At 37.0% G+C, this 26,366-nt stretch overlaps 2 protein-coding genes across 12 annotated transcripts in view; one reads left to right on the top strand and one right to left on the bottom strand.

The window, feature by feature from the left end:
• Positions 1–26,366, top strand: part of FBXL13 (F-box and leucine rich repeat protein 13) — a 204,777-nt gene that overhangs the window by 66,847 nt on the left and 111,564 nt on the right. For all 10 annotated transcript variants that reach the window (XM_077863928.1, XM_077863934.1, XM_077863930.1 and 7 more), the window contains 2 exons: positions 5,631–5,726; positions 8,162–8,294. In XM_077863928.1, coding sequence (XP_077720054.1) covers positions 5,631–5,726; positions 8,162–8,294 — 229 coding nt within the window. The remainder of the gene's footprint in view (positions 1–5,630; positions 5,727–8,161; positions 8,295–26,366) is intronic.
• Positions 16,144–26,366, bottom strand: part of LRRC17 (leucine rich repeat containing 17) — a 29,104-nt gene continuing 18,881 nt past the window's right edge. For both annotated transcript variants that reach the window (XM_077863941.1, XM_077863942.1), the window contains 2 exons: positions 20,540–20,695; positions 16,144–16,975 (listed from right to left, as the gene is read on the bottom strand). In XM_077863941.1, coding sequence (XP_077720067.1) covers positions 16,578–16,975; positions 20,540–20,695 — 554 coding nt within the window. In that variant the 3' untranslated portion in view covers positions 16,144–16,577. The remainder of the gene's footprint in view (positions 16,976–20,539; positions 20,696–26,366) is intronic.

Here is a 26,366-nt window from a genome sequence, read left to right as displayed (position 1 = left end):
GCTGGAAGTATCACAATCCCAGATTTCAAGATATATTACAAAACTATAATAATCAAAACAGTATGGTACTGGCACTAAAACACATAGACCAACAGAACTTAATAGAAAGCCTAGAAATAAACCCATGCTTTATATAGTCAATTAATCTACAACAAAGGAAGCAAGAATGTATAATAGAGTAAAAACAGTCTCTTCAATAAATGGTTCTGGGAAAATTTGACAGCCACACACAAAATAACGAAACTGAATTACTTTCTTAAGCCATACACAAAAATAAATTCAAAATAAATTAAAGACCTACCTGTGAGATCCAAAACCATAAAACTCCTAGAAAAAATAAAGGCAGTTATTTCTTAAACATCAGTCTTGGGATCCTTGGATGGCTCAGCGGTTTAGCGCCTGCCTTTGGCCCAAGGAGTGATCCTGGAGTCCTGGGGTCAAGTCCCACATCAGGCTCCTGCATGGAGCCTGCTTCTCCCTCTGCCTGTGTCTCTGTCTCTCTCACTCTCTCTGTGTTTCTCATAAATAGATAAATAAAATCTTAAAAAAAACCCAAAACATCAGTCTTAGCTGCATATTTATGGATATGTCTCCTTACAAGGAGACAAAAGCAAAAATAAACTTCTGGAACTACACTAAAATAAAAAGCTTTTGCACAGAAAAGGAAACCATCAATAAAATGACAAGTCAATTTACTGAATGGGAAAAGATATTTGCAAATGATATAAGGGGGATAGTAACCAGTAAGGGGTTAATTTCCAAAATACATAAAGAACTTATACAGCTCAACACCAAAAAATCAAGTAATCCAGTTTAAAAATGGGCAGAGGACCTGGACAGAGATTTTTCCAAAGAAGATTCATGAAAGGATGCTCAACATCACTAATCACCAGGGAAATACAAACCAGAACCACAATGAGATATTACGTCTTTACAGTTAGAATGGCTAAAATAAAAAAGACAAGAAATAACAACCATTGGCAAGGATGTGGAGAAAAAGGAACCCACTGTTGGTGGGAATGTAATTTGGTGCAGCCACTGTGGAAGACCATATGAAGGTTCTGCAAAGAATTAAAAATAGAAAAATGATCCAGTAATTTCACTACTGGGGGACGCCTGAGTGGCTCGGTGGTCGAGTATTTGCCCTCTGCTCATGGCGTGATCCTGGAGTCCTGGGATCGAGTCCCAGATTGGGCTCTCTGCATGGAGCCTACTTCTCCCTCTGCTATGTCTCCGTCTACTATGTCTCTGCCTCTCTCTCTCTCTCTCTCTCTCTCTGTCTCTCATGAATAAATAAATAAATAAAATCTTTGAAAAAAACATTTCACTTCTGGGTATTTACCAACGAAAACACTAATTCAAAAAGATATATGAACCCGTGTGTTTATTGCAGGATTATTTACAACAGCCAAGATATGGAAGCAACCTAAGTGTCCACTGATAGTTGAATGGATAAAGAAGATGTGGTATACATAAACAATGAAATAATACTCAGCCATAAAAAAAAGAATGAGATCTTGCCATGTGGGAAACATGGATTGACCTAGAAGGTATTATGCTAAATGAAAGAAGTCAGAGAAAGACAAATATCATATAATTTCACCTAAATGGAGAAACAAAACAAAACAAAACACCACAAAATGCAGAAACTCACTCATAAATACAGAAAAATGATGGTTGACAGAGAGGAGGGCATGGGGGGATGGGCAAAATGGGTGAAGGGGAATGGGATGTATTGGCTTGTAGTTGCAGAATGAATAAACCAGGGGAATAAAAGGCACAGCATAGGGAATACAGTTATATTGTAATAACAATGCATGGTGATAGATGGTACCTACACCTGTGATAAGCATAGCATTGTATACAGAGTTAATTATTTTTTAAAGAGACATAAGCAGAGGGAGAAGCAGGCTCCCTGCAGTGAGGCTGATATGGGACTCGATCCCAGGACCCCGGGATCACGACCTGAGCCAAAGGCAGATGCCCAACCACTGAGCCACTCAGGTGCCCCTATAGAGTTGTTAAATCCCTGTATTGTACACCTGAAACTAATGTAACATTGTGTGTCAACTATATTTCAATTAAAAAAATAAATTAAGGGCATCTGGATTAGTCAGTTAAGTACCTGCCTTTAGCCCAGAGTCCTGGGATTGAGCCCCACATCAGGCTTCCTGCTTAGCAGGGAGTCTGCTGCTTCTCGCTGTTCTTGTGCTCCCCCCGCCTTCTCAAATAAATGGGTAAAATCTTAAAAAAAAAATTAATTAAAAAATAGACCTGAATTCCTGCTCTATCACACCTGTCTACATGTCATAGAGAGGGGTTCGTATAGTCTTTCATCCTTAATTTTCTCATTACAATGGGAATAAATATTATCTAAAGTGAAAAAAAATCCACCTAAAATACAATATTGAACATGATGAAGACAGATGAAAGGGAAGTTGATAGCTCTAGTAAATCAGAGAGAAAAGCATTAAAGCAAAAACATTATTAGGGATAATCTTTGTTTTCTAACCAGTGAATTTTGTTAAATTTATTGTTACTAGATATACCTGGATTCATAATCCTCTTCTAACTTTACACTATTTATCCTCTTTTTTACATGTTTCTTTTCTCCTTTCCTGCCTTTATTTATTAAATTTTAAAATTTGCTTTTTCCCATTTTTATGCTTTAGAGGATATGTGTTCTATTTCTACAATTTCAGTGCTTTCTCTTAAATATTTTTAACGTATGAATTTATGTCAAAATTATTACCTATACATTCTTTTTTTTTTTAAAGATTTTATTTATTTATTCATGATAGACATAGAGGGAGAAAGAGGCAGAGACACATGCAGAGGGAGAAGCAGGCTCCCTGCAGGGAGTCCGATGTGGGACTTGATCCCGGGACTCCAGGATCGTGCCCTGGGCCAAAGGCAGGCGCTAAACCGCTGAGCCACCCAGGGATCCCCATACCTATACATTCTTCCTCATGATTACTGGAATTTAAAACACTAACTGATTACTCTCTCCAGTCTTCGAATATTAGTACTATCTAGGATTTTTACCCCAGCTTGTTTCCGTATCCCCTACTAGTCATATGTTTTTTAAGGTTAATGTCTTTACCTCTCTACTTAATTAATTTCTTTGCCCATCATTACTGTTTCCATCTCACTCTTTCTGATTCCAACGTCCTGTGGAAGCTCTTTTGTGAAGGGTCTATTGCAGATAAACTCTCAATCTCTGTCTCAGAGTGCCTTTCCTTAACGCTCATCCTTGAGTTGTTATTTATTTGCATGTGGTGTCTGAGGCTGAGAAGTATTTTCTGCTGACTTCTGGTTTTTGTGAAGTGGCATTCTTTCCAGATAATCTGGTTGAATTTAAGGCTGTCCTTTTCTTTTGGCCTTTTGCAATTTTACTACAACGCCATTGTATCTTTTGATTTTCCTGTTTGGGATTTCTTTTGCTTCTTGAGCAGGAGAATTGTTGCTTCTCATTTTCATCTGTTTTATTTTTTATTTTGTTTATATTCCATTCTCTCCATTATTTCCCTCTGGAAATTCTACGAAGATATATATAGAATGTTGGGCCTTTTTGTGGTATGTAATGCCTCTTAACCCCTTTTATATTATTTTATATCAGCTGAGTTTCACCTTTTATTTAACTCATCCATTGAGTTTTTAATTTCAATCATTATATTTTTAATAACCATGAATTTTATTTGGTTCCTTTATCAATCTGTCCAGTCCTTTTGTGACAACAGCTTTTCTCAAGAATTTATTTTTCTAAGCCTTTTATCATCTTAATGTTTTCATAATTACTTTCTGACAATTTGATTAAAGAAGCTATTTATTTTTTGTCTGTTGTTGGCTCTTGGATTTTTTTTCCCTCATGTGTTTTGTAATTTTTATTGAAAGCTCATTTTGGGAGGAGGGATTAATCTGTAGGAATCCTATAAGGCAGGGTTTGAGGATGTGTCTCTTTAGAGAGATGGTATTTATTTCTGTCAAATCTCCTAGAGTTACCACTAGGTTATTGGAAGCTCTTTGCACGTTAATATATAAAATCCAGTTACAAATGTAATAAATTCAAATTTACCCCACAAATAATTAAAATTCAAATTCTAATCCACGTGATAGATAGTCTTTGGTTATAAATTCTTTGAGAATTTTTTTTTGTCCCGGGCTAAGTACCTTAGTTTTTTCCTCACCAATAGGTAGTAGTTGTTGTGGTTTTAACCTCTCTGTTTAATGATCCAGGAGTTCTCTCTCTATTTCCCCATTTCAAATTCTGTTTCTCTTTCTCTCTCTGATGCAGTTAGGACTTTTAGCTTTACACAGCCTGTAACTTATTCTGTCCTTCCATGGCCAGTGAAATCTGAATCTGTTTGTCATGAAAAGCAGCAGCCATCCCCACTGTGCCTTTATCCAGAGCAACTATAGCATGAACACCTTACTATGAGTCTGGATTTACAAAGATTGTGGGCCTGGATATTTTCTTTACTTTCTTAAAAACTCAGGTACATTTTTATAAAAAAGTTTGTTTTAGAGAGTAGAAAAGTAGTTGTCAGGGCCTGTGGGGTAGGGAAAGTAGGGAGAGGCTGGGAGAAAGGGTACAAACTTTGAGTTATACGATGTATAAGATCTGAGGATCTGATGTAAAACATGGTGATTATAGTTGATAATACTGTGTTGTATAATTGAAATTTGCTAAGAGAGTAGAACTTAAATGTTCTTGCCAAAAATAAAAAAGATAAATATGTGAGGTGATGGACATATTAATACATTAATTAACCTTAATTAGCATTAATTAATTAGCTTTAATTAATGCCAATTAAAGTGGATCCTTTCACTATATGTTCATCGAATAACTACAGTGTACACATTAAATATCTTTTTAATTTTTTAATTTTTATTTTTTTAAAAAGATTTCATTTATTTGAGAGAGAGAGAGCGCAAGCAGGCAGAGGAGAAACAGACTCCACACTGAGCATGGAGCCTGATGTGGGACTTGATCTCAAGACTCTGGGATCATGACCTGAGCTGAAACCAAGAGTCAGACACTTAACTGACTGAGCCATCCAGGTGCCTAAATATCTTGAATTTTATATGTCAATTACAGCTCAATAAAGCTGACATTTAAAAAATTTTTAAAGAAATCTTTAAAAGCTTTGTTATAGCATTGACTCATATTTTGTATCAAGAGAATTTGCAGATCTTCTAGTCTACCATTTTTCCAGAAATAGAAGCCAAGATGGGTTTATTGACCTTTCCTAGGCATCCTTTAACTTTGAAAAAGAATCTAGTTGAGATTGGCAAGCAATCATTGAATGTCTCCTATGTAGCAGCTACTATTTAGGAAAATGATTCATTTGCTAGCAGAAAGCCAGTTGCAGTCAGAAAATCTGCCTATCTTCCCCATCCTTCTGTGACTATCAGTTGCAAAGACCACATTGTATCAGAGGCATCATCAGATAAGTTCTAGTACTTTAGATAAAATTCCTATGTTCAGATAAAATTCCAGCACTTGAGCCCCAGCTGCTACCATATGGCTTACATTATCGTCATTAACAACAACAAAAAAAGGTAGGTGGAAGATTTGCACCTAAATTCACATAATTTTCAAAATTGTGTATTTCTCTTCTTTTGTTTAGATTTTCTACTACCTCACTTTAAGAGAATTAGTAATATGTGGTCAAGTTTGCCACTCCTGGATGTTGATGACACAAGCAAGCTCACTGTGGAACAGTGTAAGTAGACATGACTCAAAGCTATCTTCATTCTAGTTCTCAAAGGAGAACAGCCAGCTATAAAGCCAACTGTACTAGGGACTACTTTTTTCCCTGTTCCCCCAATACGACCACAAAAAAGTAGGTGCATTTGTTTCTCTTTTGTCCAGGCACTAGCCCAAAGGACAAGATAGAAAGATAATAATGTTATTTTTAAGAGAGAGATTATTAGTATTTCCTAATTTAAATGGCAGAAACAAATTGAATATTCTTTTTTGGGTGGAAACATATTGCCATTATATCTGAGTTAGACCTAATGTTGCCTAACTCAGGATGCTGTGGACATAAATTGAGGAGATGCAAGTAAAGTGCTTACTGTGGAGCCTGGTGTGTAGACAGCACTCAATAAATATTAGCTCTTATTTTTGGTTTGAAAAACATAAAGTAGCACAAAATATGGAGTAATGGGGAAAAAAACTGAGCATATAATAGGGCTAAAATATACAACATGTAAACAAAGCTTGAGTGTCTCTGCATGCACACAGACACACATACACTCTGGCAGTTTCTAGGATAGACTTCTAGGCTGGTACCTCTACACTACTCTTGTCATTGTACCATTTTTATACTATTTTTTTATACCATTCTTATAACCTAGAATTTCTCATTTCAATGAGACACTGGGGAGAGGTCTCAGCCAACAGCAAAAAATAGATATAAATTGTCCTTGATGTCTTTTCTGTTTCTTGGATGATACTTTAATCTCTGTAATCATTTCTGCCATCAATCAGTGTTGCAGTGGCAACATTTTCCCAACCACCTAGTGTCCAGTAAATAGCTGACTTTACCACCTCTCCTTAATAGCTAATGACCGAGCAGTAATGACATCACATGCTCAGGCCTGTGAATAGATGGCTGGAACCGTTCCACATAAATTCTAAAACTTAGACAAAGAAACTAAGGAACCACTCCACTCATAAATCAAGTCAACATCTTGACATCCCATTCTTCGCTTTACTATTCCACTCTCACCTTGTGCATCAATGGCAAGAGGAAAATGTGCCCGTGTCTCAACTAACCCATCTTAGCCACCAAATTTAATATTCCTGTCTTAAGTTTATTTTTAATTTAAGGCAGTGATATCCAATCTTCAGAATGCATCAGAAACATCTGAAGGGATTGTTAAAATAGACTACTCACTGCTAAATTTATCATTGGTTTAAAGTGATAAATATTTCTTATGTGACAGATTGGAAATATTACTTTTTGCTTTGGAAAACCTGTAAAAAATAAAAAAAATGAGCCCAAATGATCAGAAGGAGAAAGAATATGTACAATATTAAGATCAGGACATATCCTGCAGAAGCCTGGTGGGAAAATCTAGTACTTTTGCTACTTTTGCCCAAGATCTTACGAGGTAAAGTTGGAGAAAATATAAGCACATGTCAGTGAAGAACAAAGCCTGGGTAGGAAGTTAAGTTTCTTTATATTCAGCAAATTTCTCTCTCCACAATTATCCTTTATCTTCTATTAGTTTTACCTTCATTCGTGAGTGCTCAAGTGTGGCACAACTAGAACAAACATTTTAGCACAAAAAATAACTTTATTCAGAAGGCAGTGAGAAATTGGAAATTCAGGGGTGCCTGAGTGGCTCAGTTGGTTAAGTGTCTGCCTTTGGCTCAATTCATGATCCTGGAGTCCCAGGATTGAGCCCCATGTTGGGCTCCCTGCTCAGCGGGGAGTCTGCTTCTCCCTCTCCTTCTGCTCCCCACCCCCACTTGTTCTCTCTCTTAAATAAATAAAATATTTTTAAAAAATTGGAATTCATAAACTTAATCTTTTAGCTGAAGGACATTATTAATACTACAATATCAATGTTATTAATTAACTGGCCCTAGCCACTCGGAGTTTACATAAATCTCATGTGATTAGCTAGGTACACTCAGGTCTCTTCCCCAGACCTCCCTTCTCCAAATTATGAGTTATGAGAGGGCTACTGTAAACCTCTCACTCTAAACTGTCTTCTCTGTAGTGAAGAACTTAACATACAGTCTCTGCTCATGACTAAAGAAGCAGGCACACGTTCCTTATGAACCCAGGATGGGTTCATTGACTGAGTGGGGGGGCAGGCAGCCTTGGGGCTCACCTGGGATGATGGCAGGGTAGCCAAGCCACTCCAACAACAATCAACTCTGTTGTGGGGAAGATGCAAGACTCCTGCCCTCCCAGCTGTCGACCTGGACTGGACATTTGGAATCTGTTTGTAATTAAACATGGGAATGACCATGAAAAAAAAATCTGTTTGTAATTAAACTCCAGAATGATCATGAACACAAAGAAATAAGTGAAAAGAGATGTGATGAAGAAACCTGTTTCTTGATGCTTTAAAAATATAAAAAATTTTACATGCAAAAGATCTTTCTTATTTCTTAATGTCTTTTGTTTATCCTTTTTAGATTGATTTTTCCAAAGTAAAAAATATAATCACAGATAAATATATAGTGTCTACTTTGCAAAGGTGGCGTCTAAATGTGCTGCGTTTGAATTTTCGTGGTTGTCTTCTCCGATCGAAAACCTTGAGATCTGTCAGTGAGTATGAGTATGTTTATTATAACTCTTTGTCTTGCTTTCCTATTTTTAATTAAACAAAATATAAATAAAATAGAAACCAGTTACAGTCATAGGCCATAAGAATGCCAATTAAAAACATTTAAAATGCTTATAGTATAATTGGCTCTCACTGGACTGTATGCTCTGGGAGCTGATCCTTTGTCCATTCTTTTTTTTTTTTTATATTTTTTTAAAGATTATTTATTTATTTATTTATTCATAGAGACACAGAGAGAGAGAGAGGCAGAGACACAGGCAGAGGGAGAAGCAGGCATCATGCAGAGAGCCTGACGTGGGACTCGATCCAGGGTCTCCAAGATCATGCCCTAGGCTGCAGGCGGCGCTAAACCACTGTGCCACCGGGGCTGCCCTCCTTTGTCCATTCTTATTGACTACTTTTTTTTGCCTAGCATTTGTCTACCCATATATCCTCAATTCATCTACCAAAAAAATATATATATATAGGAATATATTCTCGATTTAAAAATTCCAACAAGACAATTAAACAAAAACCTCCCTTTATTTCCCTCAAACCCATTTGCTTCTTCAAAGATACTCAATGTTACCAGTTTTCTGTTTTTCTAAAATACATTGACATGTATGTGACACAATTAAAAATTTTAACATGAAAGGAAATATTTTTTATATATTCTTTTATATCCTGGAAATCTTTCCTTGTCAGTATATATAGAACAACTAAATTATTATTTTTTGAACAACTAAATTATTTTTAAAGACTTAGAATCATTTTCCATATTATGGATGTAGCATAATTTACTTAACTTTCTTCCTTCTGATAGACATTGAAGTTATTTCCAATTTTTTCCAAACAGCTTTGGACTTTCATTGTGACATTTCTTTGACTGCCTTAGTCAATCTGAGCTGCTACAATAAACTTTCATTAAAAAAAAAAAGCTTTCATACACTGGGTGGCTTATAAAGAACAGAAACTTATTTCTCACAGTTCTGGAAGCTGGATGTCCCAAACCAGGATGCCAGCATAGTTCTAGAGAAGGCCCTCTCTTCTAGGTTATGTAGACTGTTGTCTTGAATCCTCACATGGCAGAGAGAGGGAGAGAGAGATCTCTGGGGCTTGCATAAAGGCATAAATCCTATTCATGAGAGCTCCACTCTAATTACATCCTGAAGGCCCTATCTCCTAATGCCATCACGTTGGGAGGTAAGATTTCAGCCTCTGAATTTGGTGGTGGGAACACATCCAGTCCATTGCATTAACCCATATGTTGTTTAAGGTGCATTTTAAAATTTCCATATATCTGGAAATGGAAGAAAAAATATATTTTAAAAAGTATAATCCATACTGATTTCAGTTAATGAGAAAGAATGCCGTAAACATATGTAGATATCAACATGGATGAGTCTAGAGATATATGAGTGAAAGTAAGTTGCAGAATGATATACATAATCTAATACTATCTGCATATAATTTTTCAGTGTGCAAAATAATAATATACTTAATATTTTGAAAGAATTTAAATAATGTATATTTAAAGGGACATACAGATATAGAGCAAAATACAAAAAACATGCATGGGAATTAAAACTCCAAATCAAGATAATGGTTACCCCTGAGGGGGACAGAGTTGAATGAAGTAGGGAAAAGGTTCACAAAGAGTTAGTTCCTCCTCCCTCCCTCCCTCTCTTTCTTCCTACCTTCGTTCCTTCCCTTTCCTTCCTCCCTTTCTTCCTTCTTTAAGAGAGGGAGAGAGAGGGTCAGGGGGAAGGGACAGAGGGAGGAGAGAGTATCTTAAGCAGGCTCCACACCCAGTGGAAAGCCCAAAGAGGAGTTTGATCTCATGACCTTGAGATCATGACCTGGGCAGAAATCAAGAGTTGGACGCTTACCTGACTGAACCACCCAGGTGCTCCAGAGAGTTTCAACTGCACCTATAATTCTTTTTTTAATTGAAAAAGTAAAGAAAACATACAAAGTGGGATAATTCTGACTGATTACTGATGCTGAAAAAAGCTATAGCTTTTATATTATGTTATTGTATTGATGACATATTAAAGTATCTTCTTGGTTTTAACAATTTGACAGGTGATTCCTTTGGGTTTTCTAGGCAGATCATTTATTTCCATTGATTTCTATTCTTATATCTTTTCTTTTTTATCATAAAAGGGTGTTGAATTTTGTCAAATGCTTTTTCTGCATCAACTGAATTTTTTTCTTCATTCTATTAATATATTGTTATTATGTTGAATGATTTTTGTATGTTGAACCATCTTTGCATTCCTGGGATCAATTTCACTTGTTCATGGTGTATAATCCTTATAATATGCTGCTGTATTTTCTTTGCTATTTTGTTAAGGATTTTTGTGTCTATATTTAAAAGGAATATTGGTCTGCAGTTTTACTTTCTTGTGAGGTCTTTGGCTTCATTGTCAGAGTAATACTGGTTTCCCAGAATGAGTTAGGGGCTATTTTCCCCTTTTCTATATTTTGAAAGAATTGGGGATTGGCGTTAATTATTCTTTAAATGTTTGGTAGAATTTGCCAATGAAGGGCAGCCCCGGTGGCTCAGTGGTTTAGTGCCGCTTGCAGCCCGGGGTGTGATCCTGGAGACCCGGGATCGAGTCCCACATCGGGCTCCCTGCATGGAGCCTGTTTCTCCCTCTGCCTGTGTCTCTGCCTCTCTCTCTCTCTCTGTGTGTGTCTCTATAAATAAATAAATAAAATCTTAAAAAAAAAAGTATTTGTCAATGAAGCATCTGTCCTAGGTTTTTCTTTTTTGGAAGTGTCTTGATTGCTAATTTAATATTCTTATTTGTTATAAATCTATTCAGAGTTTATGTTTCTTCTTGAGTCAAGTTTGGTAGCTTGTGTGTTCCTAGGAATTTGCCAATTCCATGTAGGTAACTTAATTTGTTCAGGTGCAATTGTTCATAGTATTTTGTTATAATCCTTTTCATTCCTGTGAAGAAAATAGTAATGCATGCACTTTCATTTCTAATTTTAGAAATTTTAGTCTTCCCTCTTGATTTTCTTGATCAGTCTAGCTATAGGTTTGTTAATTTTTGTTGATCATTTCAAACAACCAACTTTTTAGTTCCTTTTTTATTCTAGTAAAATATACATAAAAATTACTGTTTTAACCAACTTAAGTGTACAGTTCTGTAGCATTAAGTGCACTCACATTGTTGTGGAAACATCATCACCATCCACCTCCAGAACTTTTTTTTTTTTTTAAGATTTTATCTATTTATTTGAGAGAAGGAGAGAGCATGAGAAGGGTGAAGGGCAAAGGGAGAAGGACAAGTAGACTCCCTACTGAGCAGGGACCCCCCCCACCCCCCACCCCCAAAGCAGGGCTTGATCCCAGGTCCCTGAGATCATGACCTGAGCTGAAGCAAAATGCTTAACTGACTGAGCCACCCAGGTGCCCCCAGACTTTTTCAAAAAGTTTTTTTTTTTTTTAGTTGCAAAACTGAAACTCTGAACCATTAAATATTAACTCCCCATTTCTTCCTACTTCCAACCCATGGCAACTACTTTCTCTCTCTATGGATTTGACTACCTTGTATAAGTGGACTCCTGAATATTTGCTCTTTTGAGCCTGATTCCTTTCACTTAGCATCATGTCTTTAAGTTTCACCCATGTGGCAGCTCAAATCTGAATCTCCCTCCTTTTTAAGAGTGAAAAATACTCCATTAGATATATATACCACATTTTGTCTATTTATTCAACCATCAGTGGACACAGGTTGATTCCACTTTTTGTCTGTTGTGAAATAATACTGCTATGAACATGAGTGTTCAAACAGCAACTTTGATTTTATTGATTCTATTGTTTTTCTATTTTTATTTTATCCCCACTTCAATCTTTATTAAACTGTTTGCATTAGATTTCTTTGCTTTTATTTTTTAGTTTCTTAAAGTGGAAGTTTAGGTTATTGATTTGAGGTCTGTATTCTTTTAAAATGTTGGCATTTACAGCTATAGCCTTCCCTAGGTTTCCTTTAAAAAAAAACAAAAAACTGTTTCCACGTAAATATTATTCCTGATGCCTAGGCACAAAGTCCACTGGGAAGTTTGGGATGGAGAGGAAATGGGCAACATGGAGCTGCAACTTGTATAGAGAATACAGAGAGGGCCAAAAAATGATCAATTCTGTACCATGCAATGGCATATGTTCATTATATCAGCTGATGATACATCTTATATATGTAATATATATTTCATATATTGTATCATATACATAGATATATCTTAGATGATTTATATTTTATCTGAGGTCCAAGAGAGCCAAAAATACTGCCTTAAGTTTTTGGTATCTTGTCGTCTATTTAAGAATATTAAGTATTTATCTGGGGCACCTAGGTGGGGTGACCAACTCTTGATTTCACTTCAGGTCGTGAGATCAAGCCCAGTGCTGGGTATGGAACCTGCTTAAGATTTTCTCTCCCTCTCTGCCTCTGCCCCTCTTACCAGATAAACTAGCATTTATCTGGAAGTGTAATTCTATATTTCTTAGTACAAAAGCTTTTATCAAGGAAAAAATTAAACATGCAAGCTTAAGTAGACCTTGACTTCCTAAGGAAGTAAATGTAATGCCTATCTCATCTTTTTGATATTTTAATTTACTAAAGATTTTTTAATGAAATCAGTTTTAATTCCAGCTACCCTGAGTATATCAAAGATAAAAACCCAATCTCAGTGATGTTTCAGCGTTTCAATTTTTTTTCCCCCAGCTAGGGTTAGTCAATCTGTTGGTGTGTCTAGAATTACACACTTTTTTGGCAAGAAGTTTGACTTTCTTATTGTTATATTTGAGGATAAATATTGGCTGATCATTTGAGCTGCTTGACTGAATGGCCATAAGAGTTGTACAAAATCCTTGCCTATAAAAACTTTGGAATGAAATTAAACTGTTATCTTAAAATGTTTAAAAGGCAGATGAAGGCAGGGGAGAACAATGCTTGCTATAATATTGGGACAATTACAGAGTATATGCAGAGTATATGCTAAGACACTGTGGCAAACATTCGGCAAGGGTACACAAGTGATTTCTAAGTTCAGGAGTTGTGTTGTTGTGCTTTAGTAAAACAACTTTGACTTGTGAACACCCCTGTAGTTGCATGTTTATGTTTCTAGAATTTATAAGATATAATATTGAAATCGTTTTGAACAGAATTGTGAATTCATCAGTCTCCCTGCCCCATTCATGTTGTTCTTATTCACTCTAGCGTTGATACTGATTTGTTAGTCACAGATTCCATCTTTCCCTCCACTCACCAACACCCCACACATCCTGAAGAAGGAAGCCTCGATGTCTCATAGAATCTAGGCAAGCAGGTTTTCAGTACTGAATTGCTTCTATTTGCCAGAGCTGGAGAAACAGATTCCTCAGAAACAGATGTTAATTGATCTAGGGTGTAAGCTCCAGAGGTTGAATGGTTAGGCATTAGGTCAGAGATGACTCAGATTTAGGAATCAAGAGACCTCAGCTTGCAGTGAATCTTATTTACTTTGGAAAAATTAGGGACTTTGAGGACTAGTGGGAAAGTTAAAACAAACAAAGCTTGAGTATTTGGATAAATACTCAAATAATATTTGGATAAATACTCAAGTGACATTTAAACATGTATATCCAAATATATAGATCTCTGGATTATCATGTTTTTGACTACCCCAAAATATAGTTATTTTTTAATCTCCTGACCTTCATCATCTATTGAACAGAAGGAAGGTCCAAAGGCAAGTTATTCAACCATCAAGAAATCGGCAAAAGATGTACCTAACCGTTTATTCCATCATTGATCAACTCTGTTTCGCTGAAAGGCAGAAACTCTGATACAGAGAAGGAGCAAATCCTAAGCTTTCAAAAATGTGTTTCAATTTTGGTCCTGGGAGATATTAGCAACTCTAACCTAACTTTTGGATAGTACAGATCAATTTCTATTGCAACGTGTTTTAGAGCTTTATTTCCAAATAGATCTCGTAGATGACACTGAATATAAAAAATCAACTAATAAAATCTTCAACTAGGCTCCAAAAATGGAACCAGAGAGTAGCTTGAGCCCTTTCTCTGAGTCTGATTTAATCTTCTCTCTTTTTCTAGAAGCCTTGTGTCCCCACTGTGTGCCTCAGTCTCCTACTGAGGTCCCATCCAGGTTTTTTCCACCATCAGACCTGAAATGGGTCCCGTGTCCTTAATATTCGACTCTTAAGTGTTCATGAACATTATGCTCTAGTAACAGATTTAACATCTGCCTTTAATACCTCAGTGAATAAGGCGAGGATTTCCATTAAGGCCCAGTATGTGCAAGTCTCTACCTCTAGTCCAAACCACTGGTAAAATGGGTAGAGTGGTTAGAGCCTCACAATCCAGAGTCATTTCCTGAACCACCAGCTCCAGCAATTTTTCCAGCTTCCCATTCTCTTGGTTTCCTACACATATTAATACAGTTAAGTGCCCTGGACCAAAGACTGTCTGCTGCCAACTGTCCTCATGGGTGTTTCTGGAGAAATAGGCTTAATTAACATTCTTGGTACCTGTTCCTCTCTTGGATCTGATTCTGCAAGTCCTGATGTGAGGCAGCCAAGGTCAATGGTGACGTTTAGAGTGCTCTGCAGCCCTCCACAGCAGGAAGGGCTGGGATGGACCTGAATGCTACCTCTGCTACCTGCCAGCTCTGTGACTTTGTCCAAGTTACCTAAACTCTAAGCCTTGGATTCTTCATCTAGAAAAGGGCAGGTAATATTACCTACCTCAGAGGGATCTTGGGAGAATTAGACATAGAATATGTAAAGCTTTAAGCACAGCATCTGGCATCTAGTCGGTGCTTAAGAAATGCTCAGTACTATTTGTCATATGCCATCTTCTCTGCTTTGTTAAGTATCAAGTAAGACCAGTTGCTAAACTTCGTAGGAATATTTTGATATAAGAAATGAAAATGTATTCAACTCAGTGTGAAAGGGAAATTTCTATAAAAAGGAAAAAGTGGCATTTTAAACTATATATATATATTTCTCTCTTTAAAAATTTTTTCTGGGCAGCCCCGGTGGCGCAGCGGTTTAGCGCCGCCTGCAGGCTAGGGCATGATCCTGGAGACCAGGGTTTGAGTCCCACTTCAGGCTTCCAGCATGGAGCCTGCTTCTCCCTCTGTCTGTGTCTCTGCCTCTCTCTCTCTCTCTCTCTCTCTGAATAAATAAATAAATAAATCTTTAAAAAAAATTAAAATTTTTTCTAATAATACAGCTGTAAGAACAGCTAACGGGGCTAGTCTCCAGGTGTTCCCACTTTTTTCTGCTGATCTGCTTTCCTGGGTGAGCTAATTTTAACTTGCAAACCCAAATCATGGGGCTCCTCTTGGACAACACCTCTTACTCAGTTGCTTTTGAGATCACTGCCTCCTGTTTGCTTCTTCCTCATCCCCAATCCTGATGCTGGATTCTACTTTCATCCTTTGCTTTATGGTTGGCATATTAGCTTAGCAGAAAGGGCCTGAGCCCTTCCTACTGGCAGGTGGCTGCCTAGTCTGAATTCTGTTCAAAAATCAGTGCTATTTCCACATTCTCTAGTGTTTATACCTCTTTATTGCTCATGTTTCACACCATCTACAACTTCTTCAGAGTCCCATCTTCTGGCCAGTGTCTAATATAATTTCCAGATTCTCTATTTATTTGCTTGTGACAATTCTTCAGGTCTAGCTTGACAGTTTTTTACAAGAGTCAGTGAAGAGTACTTGAGAATTTGGGTTTACCAGGACCTCATTTTGGGATGTACAGGAATCTGAAATGGAATTTTAGTCTATGTATAAGCTGACTTACTGAAAAAAAAAAAAAAATGGGAGGGGGCAGAGGGGAGAGAATGATATTTTATTATTACTAAACATTCATGTTTTCATTTTGATCTTTAGGTATACACAAGCAGCTATCACAAAGCATATAAAAATAAATCAAGTTTTTTTTTTAATTTTCAAAAAGCAGTAAAAACATTTATACAGGACATTATGAAATTCCAATGCCATCATTAGGACCCAACTTCCGCAGTTTACCAGTAAGGAATCATCACCAGACGCTGGTCTGCAAATAGGCAGGCAGGCAAGCAGGATGAAAGTTTTCCCTTGAGTGCTAGAATTTTCACAATAATAATACTAATAAGGGAAACTTCCACCTTCCTTTAGCCAAAAAACCCTGCATAAATAGGCAACACAGTTAATCACAATGTAAACGTACGGCTTTCTGACACCAGTATAGCAAATACAAAACTAGTTGCACTCAGAACAATTTCTAAGTTATCCCACTATAGTGATTCTTACACGTTGCTTTTTTGTTGTATGATCTCTGTGTATTTTTTCCCACTCGTCATCTTCCGTATCCTGGTCAAATGTTTCAGGGTATGCCGGTAATTTGTCTTTGGGGCATTCTTCAAAGTAAGTGCGGATATATTTTCCCAGAAACCACCCTTTGTATTCTTCAGGCGTTTTACATTCCAGGCCATTATAGTGGACGTTGTAGTGGTGCTTTAGCCAGTAGTAGAGGTAGTGGATATTGTAGTCACATCTCCAAGGGTTATCTCCGAGCCATAAGAGTTTCAAAAAATACAAGTCTTCTAATACTCCATAGTCAAAGTTTTGTAGACTGTTGTTTGATAAATCTAACTCTTCTAAATGTGTGAGTCCTAAAAAAGCAGCTAGAAACAGAAAACCTTTGTTAATGAACTGAATAGCTGGGTTACATCCAACTGTATGGTGTACTATAAGGACAAGTACAAAAAAAAATAAGAGACTAATTCTCCTGGTTGAAAATAAAGAAAAAGATTGTCCTCCTTTCCTTTAACGCAGAGCATTTACTTTGGAAAACTTGTAATTTTAAGTACTTTATACTCTCTTTGAAATGTATACATATCCTTTACAAGACTAACGAGGGCTTCTATCTAGAGCCAGGAATGACTTTCCCAAGGACTTGAAAGCCATCTTTGAAATGTAAACATCAAGGGAGATAGCAGCCCTATCTTCCAGTTTCTATGGGACCCTATGGGCCTTGCTCCTAGTTGCAAAACTACCTCCTCATGTAACAATGGAATTTGTTTTCCTCTGGATAAAGCCAATTGGTCACCTCAATTACTAGATAAAGTTAGGACCACCATGTATGACAAATAATGCTGTCAGTTCTTTCAGTTGACTAGTTATTTACCATGTATGCATATTTTCAGGGTAAATATGTATGGGATTGTCTGCTTGCTACATAAAAGAGTAAGATTTCTGTCTTTGTAATCTCTTAGAAGATTGCCTGTGATGTCCATCACATTCTGGTTTAATGCTTATTCAATAAGAAAAGTGGTTTTGTTTTGTTTTGTTTTTCTCTACTCCCTTTGTAGAGAGAATTTCTGTGTTGGGAAATTTTGGTTTTCATTATATTTTCCTAACAGTATACGTGTCTAAATGCAAAATTCTGCAGTATGTTTTTACTCACACAAGGCCTTTTCCTGGATTTAATTGGCTAGAATACAATATATCATTTGAAAAATCAGTTTTATGTTAGTTTTCTAAAAAAATGTATTTGGGGCTCAAGTGCATTTTTTTAATACTCACTGCAAAGATGCCACAAAAAAGGCATGAATTAGGAAAATATTTCAAATGTAAGATATAAGTGCATAAACAAGGAAAAATGTGTATGGTGATGATGTGACAGTTCCTGGGATATGAGCAAGCTCTGAAAATGCTTCAAAAACAGCCCCCCCCCCTGTTTATGAGGAGGGAATTATATTTCTTTACAGTCCAAAATGAAACAATTTTTATCAACATTTTGAAAACATCTGGTTGTGTTTTGGCAAACTTTGGTAGCTGTCAGCTTTGAATCCATATGTATTTAATTCTGCTGGAGGGTGGGTAATTAACAAATGTCAAACATATAACATAAAAATAAGACAACAAAAACCTTTTTTATTTTCCCCTCCAGGAGTAGAAAAGAAATCTAAATCTAGATTATCCCTACTTCAGTTGATGTGAACTAACCCTGGAACTTATTGGTCAACCTTGATTTCAAATATTTTGTTTCTATTTCAAACATTTTCTCATTACTGTTTTAAAATACTCAGGGCATACAACAATGTCCTTATTTTGAATTTGGAAAATGTGCTCTAATACCAATACCATGAACCGTTTTTATATCATTTGTTTTCAGACAAAACTCATAATTTCCCCTGAAAAGAATTCTATTTTGGTGCAAAAGCAATGGCTTAGGTTGGAGTGCTGAGATTGGGAAGGCGGCTGGGGAGGAGCAAAAGGTCAGCCGTGTAATGACAGTTTTGAAGACACTGCATTTTTTCCCCTATTTGCTAACATTCTATGAACCAATGATCTCACAATTCACTTTCCTTAGAACAAGTCAGCCCTTTAGACTGAAAGCATGTGAAAACATTCCTAGATTTTATTTTGCAAGTGCTATTGTTTTTACTTAAATCATATGTATCCAAGCACTTGAAAAAGCTGGATTTCATTTGTTTCTTAGAGAAGATAAAACCCCTAATAGGGTGTCTTTTCTTTCTCTTCTGCAATGAAGTTTGGCATTTTATGAGATTGTTATTTCACGCCTTTTAAAACCAGTAAATCTCATTGCATTTGGGTACCTGCCAGCATAAGTAGTTAACTAATTCTACTTGGGCACTGTTTCATCTCATTGGTCCTGAAATATAGAAGGTCTTTAATTTAATTTAATTTAATTAATTTATTTATTTTAATTATAATAATTATTATTATTTTTAAAATTAGTAGGCCCTATGCCCAATATGGGACTTGAACTCACAACACTGACATCCAGAGTCGCATGCTCTACCAACTGCACCAGTGGGGCATCCTGAAGGTCTCTTATTTTAAAACTTCTTGAGGTCATTTTGACTTATTAAAGAGCTGAGATAATTTTTTGTTGTTGTTCCAAAAGACATATCAAGAATGTGGTTGGCATTTGGTAGGTGCTCAACACATATTTGTTAATGTAGAAAATATTTTCTTGGGACTGAATTGAACAAAGGAGAAAGAAAATAATACTATTGCTGGTAACAAGAGTTCATCTTATGTGTCAGCAAGGAAAGCACACCAGGCAAACAAGTCTAAGAGGCCTTCAGGAGATCTCAAGGATAGTAAAGGAATCCTTGCAATTATGGGAATTTCATAACTGATGAGGGAAAAATACCACTAGAAATAAAACAAACCCATTTTGCACTATAGAAAGGATTTTTCAAATTGAATTAGCACTATGAAGGCATGTATGTTAAGTATGTTACAAATCTGATCAATATTGCAGTAATTCTCGGTTCTTTCCAAATCCAGTGTGTTTCTTTAATGTACCACACTCATTTTCACCAGAGGCTTTGCTTATTACTAGCAAATGGGGAAGAGCTTTGAATGATGAAAAAAAATTAATCGGATCTAGGATTAGATAAAATACATCTGGCTCTGGCTTGAGCACATTTTATCTTAATTTATGAGCTTGGTGCTTAGCGGATTGTTCCAAGTTTACTTTATTACATTTTTCAGTTTTATTTATTTTTTTTAGTAATCGCCACACCCAAATTGGGGCTCGAACTCACAACCCAAGATCGAGAGTTGCATACTTCACTAATGTGCTCCTCAAGGTTTTTTTATTCATTATTTATTTATTTTTTAATATTTTATTTATTTGAGAGAGAGAGAGAGAATGAGCGCAAGCAGGGAGAGGGGCAGCCCAAAAGGGAGAAGTGGACTCCCCACAGAGCAGGGACCCTGACACAGGGCTTGATCCCAGGGCCGGAGCCCAAGGCAGAGGCTTAAGCAGCTAAGTCACCCAGGCACCCCATTCCCTCAAGTTTACTTTAAACAAGTTGTTAAAGTCTTGCCTTAAACAAGTTTGAACTTAATGGACAGCAAAGAAAATGCCAAATCTGAATTTCCCTTTAAAAATCACTATAATGTTCATTAACATATTACTGACCATGTATTCTTATTTTTAAAATCTATTCTACAAAACACTTTTATTTGGAACAACTGAATAACTTGCTTAGTAATATATAGTATTACATCCTTCATAAAGCAACATTTTGGTTAATATTTTTCTGAGTACCAAACAAGTTCTAATTTAGGCATGGTGTTTAAACCTTTTATTATTTAGTTTTGTTTTGTTTTTTTTAACTAAATTGCATTTACTACAAATGTTGTCATAAGAAAAAAAATCAGAGCATCCCCATTACCCACTTAAAGGGCTATTCTGTGGAACTTACCAGGATCTATGAATTCAATGCCATTGCTGCTCAGGTTTAATTTTCTTAGCTCATGAACATCTTCAAACTCCTTGGGTCGAAGTTGGTTGATTTTATTGTATGACAAGTCAAGTTTAACAATATCTGGAGGGATGTTTTTCGGAACTTTCTTTAGCTCTGGAAAAATGAATAACATTCCGGTTATTGAGGTTTTCCCCTCTCCCCACATTCTCTGTCATTCTTCCACCTGTGGTAGAAGAGTTAGCTCTTAATGGGGAATGGGATTATCTAAAGCCAGAGAATGCTGGCGTGAACAAGACTTAGAAAGTCCGAATTCCACCAAAGCCCTGTGAACCAGGAGGTCACACTTAGAGGAACGGCCATCACTCTTTGCTGAGCTCTTCAGAGAAATGTCCTACAGGTGGCATCAAGAAATCAAGAGGACAGTAGGCACTGCATCTTGGCCTGGTCATCATCAAGTGAGGCAGTGGGGCTCCCTCTTGGCTGTCCTTTTGAAGCACCTGGGAAGCTTTAGAAAAAAAATTAAAAACCTGAAAGGAAATGAAGCCAACCAAACTAGTCTATGTGTGTCCCCTTCCAATCCCTTCCCACCCACTCTACGGGTTTTCACTATTTAACTACTGCCTCTTTGTTGTATTTTCATTTCATCCCTCTTCTTATGTTCCTTCTGGCAACAAAGAAGCTCGGGTCTCTCCACCCTAAAAAAGGAACAAAAAGCTTTTGACCTTAATGGTCCTCAAGCTGCTATCTTATTGCTCCTTTCCTTGGATGCTAAAGTTTGAGAAAGTGTAGTCTTGACTTGCTCCTGCTTCCTCATCACCACATCCCCTGAATCCTTGTGATTTAGCTTATACCCCACCACTCCTAGATTACAGGATACCTCAGGAACAAAAATACTGGTATTACTGTTACTGCTTCTATAGAAAGAGCCTCTGGTAGAGGAGTCTGCGTTATTTTTCACAGGTTAATAGGAAATCAGGGTTCACCTAATTTGTCTTTAATATTTGTTTCTCTTTAAATCATGCTTTAAAAAGTTAAGTGTTTATATTTTAGCGTAATATTTGTCCTTTCTCTTAATCTTTAGCAAAATATTCTGAGGTTTAATTTTATGTAGGGCAAGTGAAAACTGAAGAGACAGAAAATTATTTCTGCAAAAGAAAACTAGACACAATAAAATGTCTAGATTAATTGACACCCAAGAAATAGCATGGCCCAAAGGCTTTCTGAATAAAGTTTGTTGAACTGAACTCTGTAGAGTAAAATAAGCTTATAAAAGGGGGTATTCATTTATCCATAATACCCTTTTTGGTACAGAATAATTGAATTGCTAAGAATTTCTTCAAAATAGTAAAAAAAAAAAAAAAAAAAAAAAAGTAAGAGAAAAAAAGCTCTGGTATTTAGGACTTCTTATCTCATAATATCTTTACTTCCATAAAGACTCAGGCTTATATTTTCCCTCTCTTGACACTCAGAACCCATGGTCTCACATGGAATGGTATTGGTAGTTCCTTCTTTAGTATCCTCATTATTGCTAAATTTGATTTCTCTCCTTGATGGGGTCTCAGTATCTTGATACCTATGTGTAGGAACTGTTCTAGGTGTTCTAACAAGTATTAAGTGACACGAACCCCATGGGCTAAGTACTATTATTATTTTCATTTTACTGATGAGGAAACTGGATACAATTTGCCCCAAGTCATAGTCCTAGGATTTAAACACACATGCTGTAGCTTCAGAATATATACTTCCAACCACTATGCTCTGCTGCCTGTTTGTTCCTGGTACCTTTCTGCTTCACTCATGCCGTTCCATTTTCCTTAGAATCCTCAAGCCTGGCAAAGGGTAAAGTTGGAATGTGGGAGAACTGAGGTGGAGTCAATATATTGGGGTGGTCATGAAACTTTCCTAGCTCTATATTTAAAATGACGTCGCCCAGTTTTCTGTTGGGCAATAACAGTAATACTATCTTTACCTGCTTTAGTATACATTTTACTGATTGCTTTCATTGTTGTCTCCTGCCCACCATAGAAGCTTCATGGTGGAGGCTTAGGACAATGCCTAATATATCCTAAATAAATAATGGTATGTGGCAGAGAGCTTCTAAAATGGCTCTCGGGTAGCCCAGGTGGCTCAGCAGTTTACCGCCACCTTCAGCCCCGGGCGTGATCCTGGAGACCCAGGATCAAATCCCATGTCAGGCTCCCTGTGTGGAGCCTGCTTCTCCCTCTGCCTGTGTATCTGCCTCTCTCTCTCTGTGTGTGTGAGAATAAATAAATAAATCTTTAAAAAATAAAATAAAATGAAATGGCTCTCAGTGCTCTTCTCTACTGATATATGTATCAGTATATGTCCTTGTGTCAACCCCTCTCCTTGAGTATGGCCTGAACCTAGTGATTTGTTTCCAACAATAGAATTCAGCAAATGGGATGGGATGTCACTTCCACAATTAGGTTACAAGAAATTATGGCTTTTGTTTTGCCAGCAGACTCTTTTCTGCTGAGTTTGATGAAGTGAGCTGTCATGTTGGAGAGGCCTGTGAATTAAGGGTGGCTTCTGGGAAACAGCCAGCAAGGAACTCAGGCCCTCTATTCAACAACCCTTGAGGAACTGAATTCTGCCAATGGCCATATGAGCTTGGAAGAGGAGTCTTTCCCAGCTGAGCCTTCAGATGAGTCCACAGGCATGAGTCTTGCTCAATACACTGGTTGTAGCCCCGTGATAGATCTGGAAGCAGAGGACCCAGCTAAACCATGTGTGGTTTCCTCACCCACAGAAACTGTGAGATAATAAATGTGTATTATTTCAAGCCACTAAGTTTTGGGGTGGCTCATCACAGTCAGCAACAGATAATATATTGTAAATATATAATAAAAGCTCATTAAATGTTGAGTTTAATGATTTAATAATACTAAGGATTCTTATAATAAAAATCCTTTTAAAATATGATCTGGGGCACCTGGGTGGCTCAATCAGTTAAGCATCTGCCTTCAGCTCAGGTAACGATCCCAGGGTCCTGGGATCGAGTCCCACATCTGGGTCCCTGCCGAGTGGGGAGCCTTCTTCTCCTTTTCCCTCTGCAGCTCCCCTTGTTTGTTCTCTCTCTCTCTGTCTCAGATAAATAAATATTTTTTTTAAAATAAAAAATTAAAATAAAAAAAATAAAATATGGAGTGATCTTATTTCTGTCCTTTGGTAAGTCATTGTTCTGTTTGGCCTAGAATTTTGTCTGCCAATATATTGAAAAGTGAAAGATTTTAAGACTTGAATTTATTATAATGTTGCAACGGCATGGTAATCCTCCTTTGAGGATCATTAAGACCCTGATTGGAGAGTTATATTCTCTCTTGGGTCCTACATGTAAACAAGGAGGTGGCAATCCCAACAATAATAAAACCATGGAGACAACTGAGGACAGATCAAAGACATTAAATGTTTGGAATAATTATTGAAAATGTCTGTGGCATCTTTTTAGAAAGCTTTTAAGAGCAGAATAGAATTTATTTCAAAATACCCAAGATCTCTTCTCTTTCTAGTTCCTCCACTGCTACCATATTGGTCTAAGCCACCATCAGCTCTTGTCTGGATTATCCTCCAAAGAGTCCTAAGCCCATGAGATACTGTCTAAACATAGATTATGTCATTTTCCCCGATGGCTTCCAATCCTCCACAGGGTAAAATCCTCCCATTGTTCCCCTCGCACTATGAATAAAAGCTCAAGTCCTCATTAAGATCCAATGAAGCCATTAAGGACTTGCCACCACAGGCAGTATCTCCTAGGTTCTGGAAAGCAGGCTCTTTATCAGGACTTGTTTGCTGGGTTGGACATGTGGTGGGTGACAGAGACCTCCCAAACAACCACTGTAGAACAAGCTGAAGTGGGTAAACCACAAATAAATGGGTAGAAAAAAATGTTTATGAGAACTCCCGGAAACCCAGTTTAAGCAGCGTGACAGGCCTCTGGATGCTGGAAAGGGACTGTGAATTGCAGAACCAACTTTGGCATTGTCAGCAGTAAAAATAGGGTAAAAATAGGATCCACAAGTAAAACCAGGAAATGTAACCCAGAGCCTTTACTGGTTTGGCTTAGAAAAACATGGAAAAATCTTATTTGTTATACTGATGAGTAAGAACAGTTCTTTAGTTCTTTTAGACTTCAATGAGAATCGCAAATATCAATGTTAAGTGTGTGTGTCTTTGATAAAGATTATATAAATACAAATTCCCTCAGGCCACAAGTCAAATTTGGTACATAATGCCCCCATTTCTAGACCAGGCACCATGTAGTTATTTGCTGCTACTTAAGATTCTTGGTAAACACTCAAAAAAAAAAAAAAATGCCTCACTTACCCTTGACAAGCCTTATGACTCCCCAACCAAAACCTGCTGAGTTTGAGTGAACTGGAAACTTTTCTCCATGGAAGTTCCCATTTAGTGGGCTATCTTAGTTGTCAGCAGTGTCAGAACTACTTTGAAGGCAAAGAGCCATAAATGACGCCAATTTTGCAAATAAAAACTTAATTATTGCTCAGACTAGCAGTGAAATTAACTTCAGAGACAACTGAGAGCAATTTACCTGCATAATTTTCCCTGGCCCTAATTCATTAGAAGTAAAATGAATCCTGAAAAATTGTAAATTATTCTGGTAAATACGAAGCTTAAATGCAGTTTTCAACTTTCACTTTCATGTATTTTTGGCAAATCCATTTACCTCAATATGGCATAAACATGCCTTTCAACTAAGGTCACATTTATTCCCTTTGAAAGACTAAGTTTTGTTGGCCAAGTGCCTGTCCCCCAGTGAATAAAGCTACTATTTCTTTTTCTTGCTGTCCAATGTTTAAGGCAAAATTAGTGATCTTTGAGGTCTATGTGGTCAAACTGGCACATATTGGGTACCCATCGTCTGCCAGCTGGAAAGGCACAACTCCTGAGTTAGGAGAATCTGTATTTGGGTTTCCTATGTGTCTTCATGTACATGGTATATTGTACAGAGCCTAAGAGGAGAGTCAGTACTGGGAGAAAGCACCCAGAACGCTTTTATACATTTTTCTTGGTTAACAGATATACCTAGAATCTTGAAACAAGATATGATATTGCATGGAGGTCAATGGCTTGGGGACTGCCTCTGTGACCTTAGAAGGGCAACTTAACTTCTGTGTACCTTAGTTCCCTCCTTTATGAGAATAATAACAGTGCTCTTTGAAGATTATGAAGAGTAAATTACATAATGCACATAAACTGCTATGTCTTAGGCACACGGAGCATTCAGTTGACAGCTCTTATTCACTAATGAGATCTACTCTTAATAGCAGGTTTTAGGCTTCTTTGGATTCTACATAGTATCTAACATGTGGCACATAAAAGTATCACTATACTTTGGCAGGGATTCTTCACATTTGACATTTGTTATTTATTTATAGAATGGAATAAGGAAAATTATAGTAGATTAAATTCAGATTGTCATACTTGAATTCTAGCCATGGTTTTTAATTCTATGTATTTTTATTTCTAAAGGTTGTTTAAATTACTGCTTTCGCAAGAGAAGAAAGCACTTCCGTTATTTTATTTTTTTAAAGATTTTATTTATTTATTTATGAAAGACACAGAGAGAGAGAGAGAGAGAGAGAGAGAGAGAGAGAAAAGCAAAGACATGGGCAAAGGGAGAAGCAGGCTCCATCCAGGGAACCCGATGTGGGACTCAATCCTGAGAGTCCAGGATCACGCCCTGAGTTGAAGGCAGGCGCTAAACTACTGAGCCACCCAGGGATCCCCAGCACTTCCGTTATTATCATCAGTCTAAAGCATACGGCCCTGTACCAGGCACTTA

This window comes from Canis aureus, chromosome 21 (genome assembly GCF_053574225.1).
Source record: "Canis aureus isolate CA01 chromosome 21, VMU_Caureus_v.1.0, whole genome shotgun sequence".
Taxonomy (NCBI): domain Eukaryota; kingdom Metazoa; phylum Chordata; class Mammalia; order Carnivora; family Canidae; genus Canis; species Canis aureus.
This window is presented reverse-complemented; position numbering and strand designations above follow the sequence as displayed.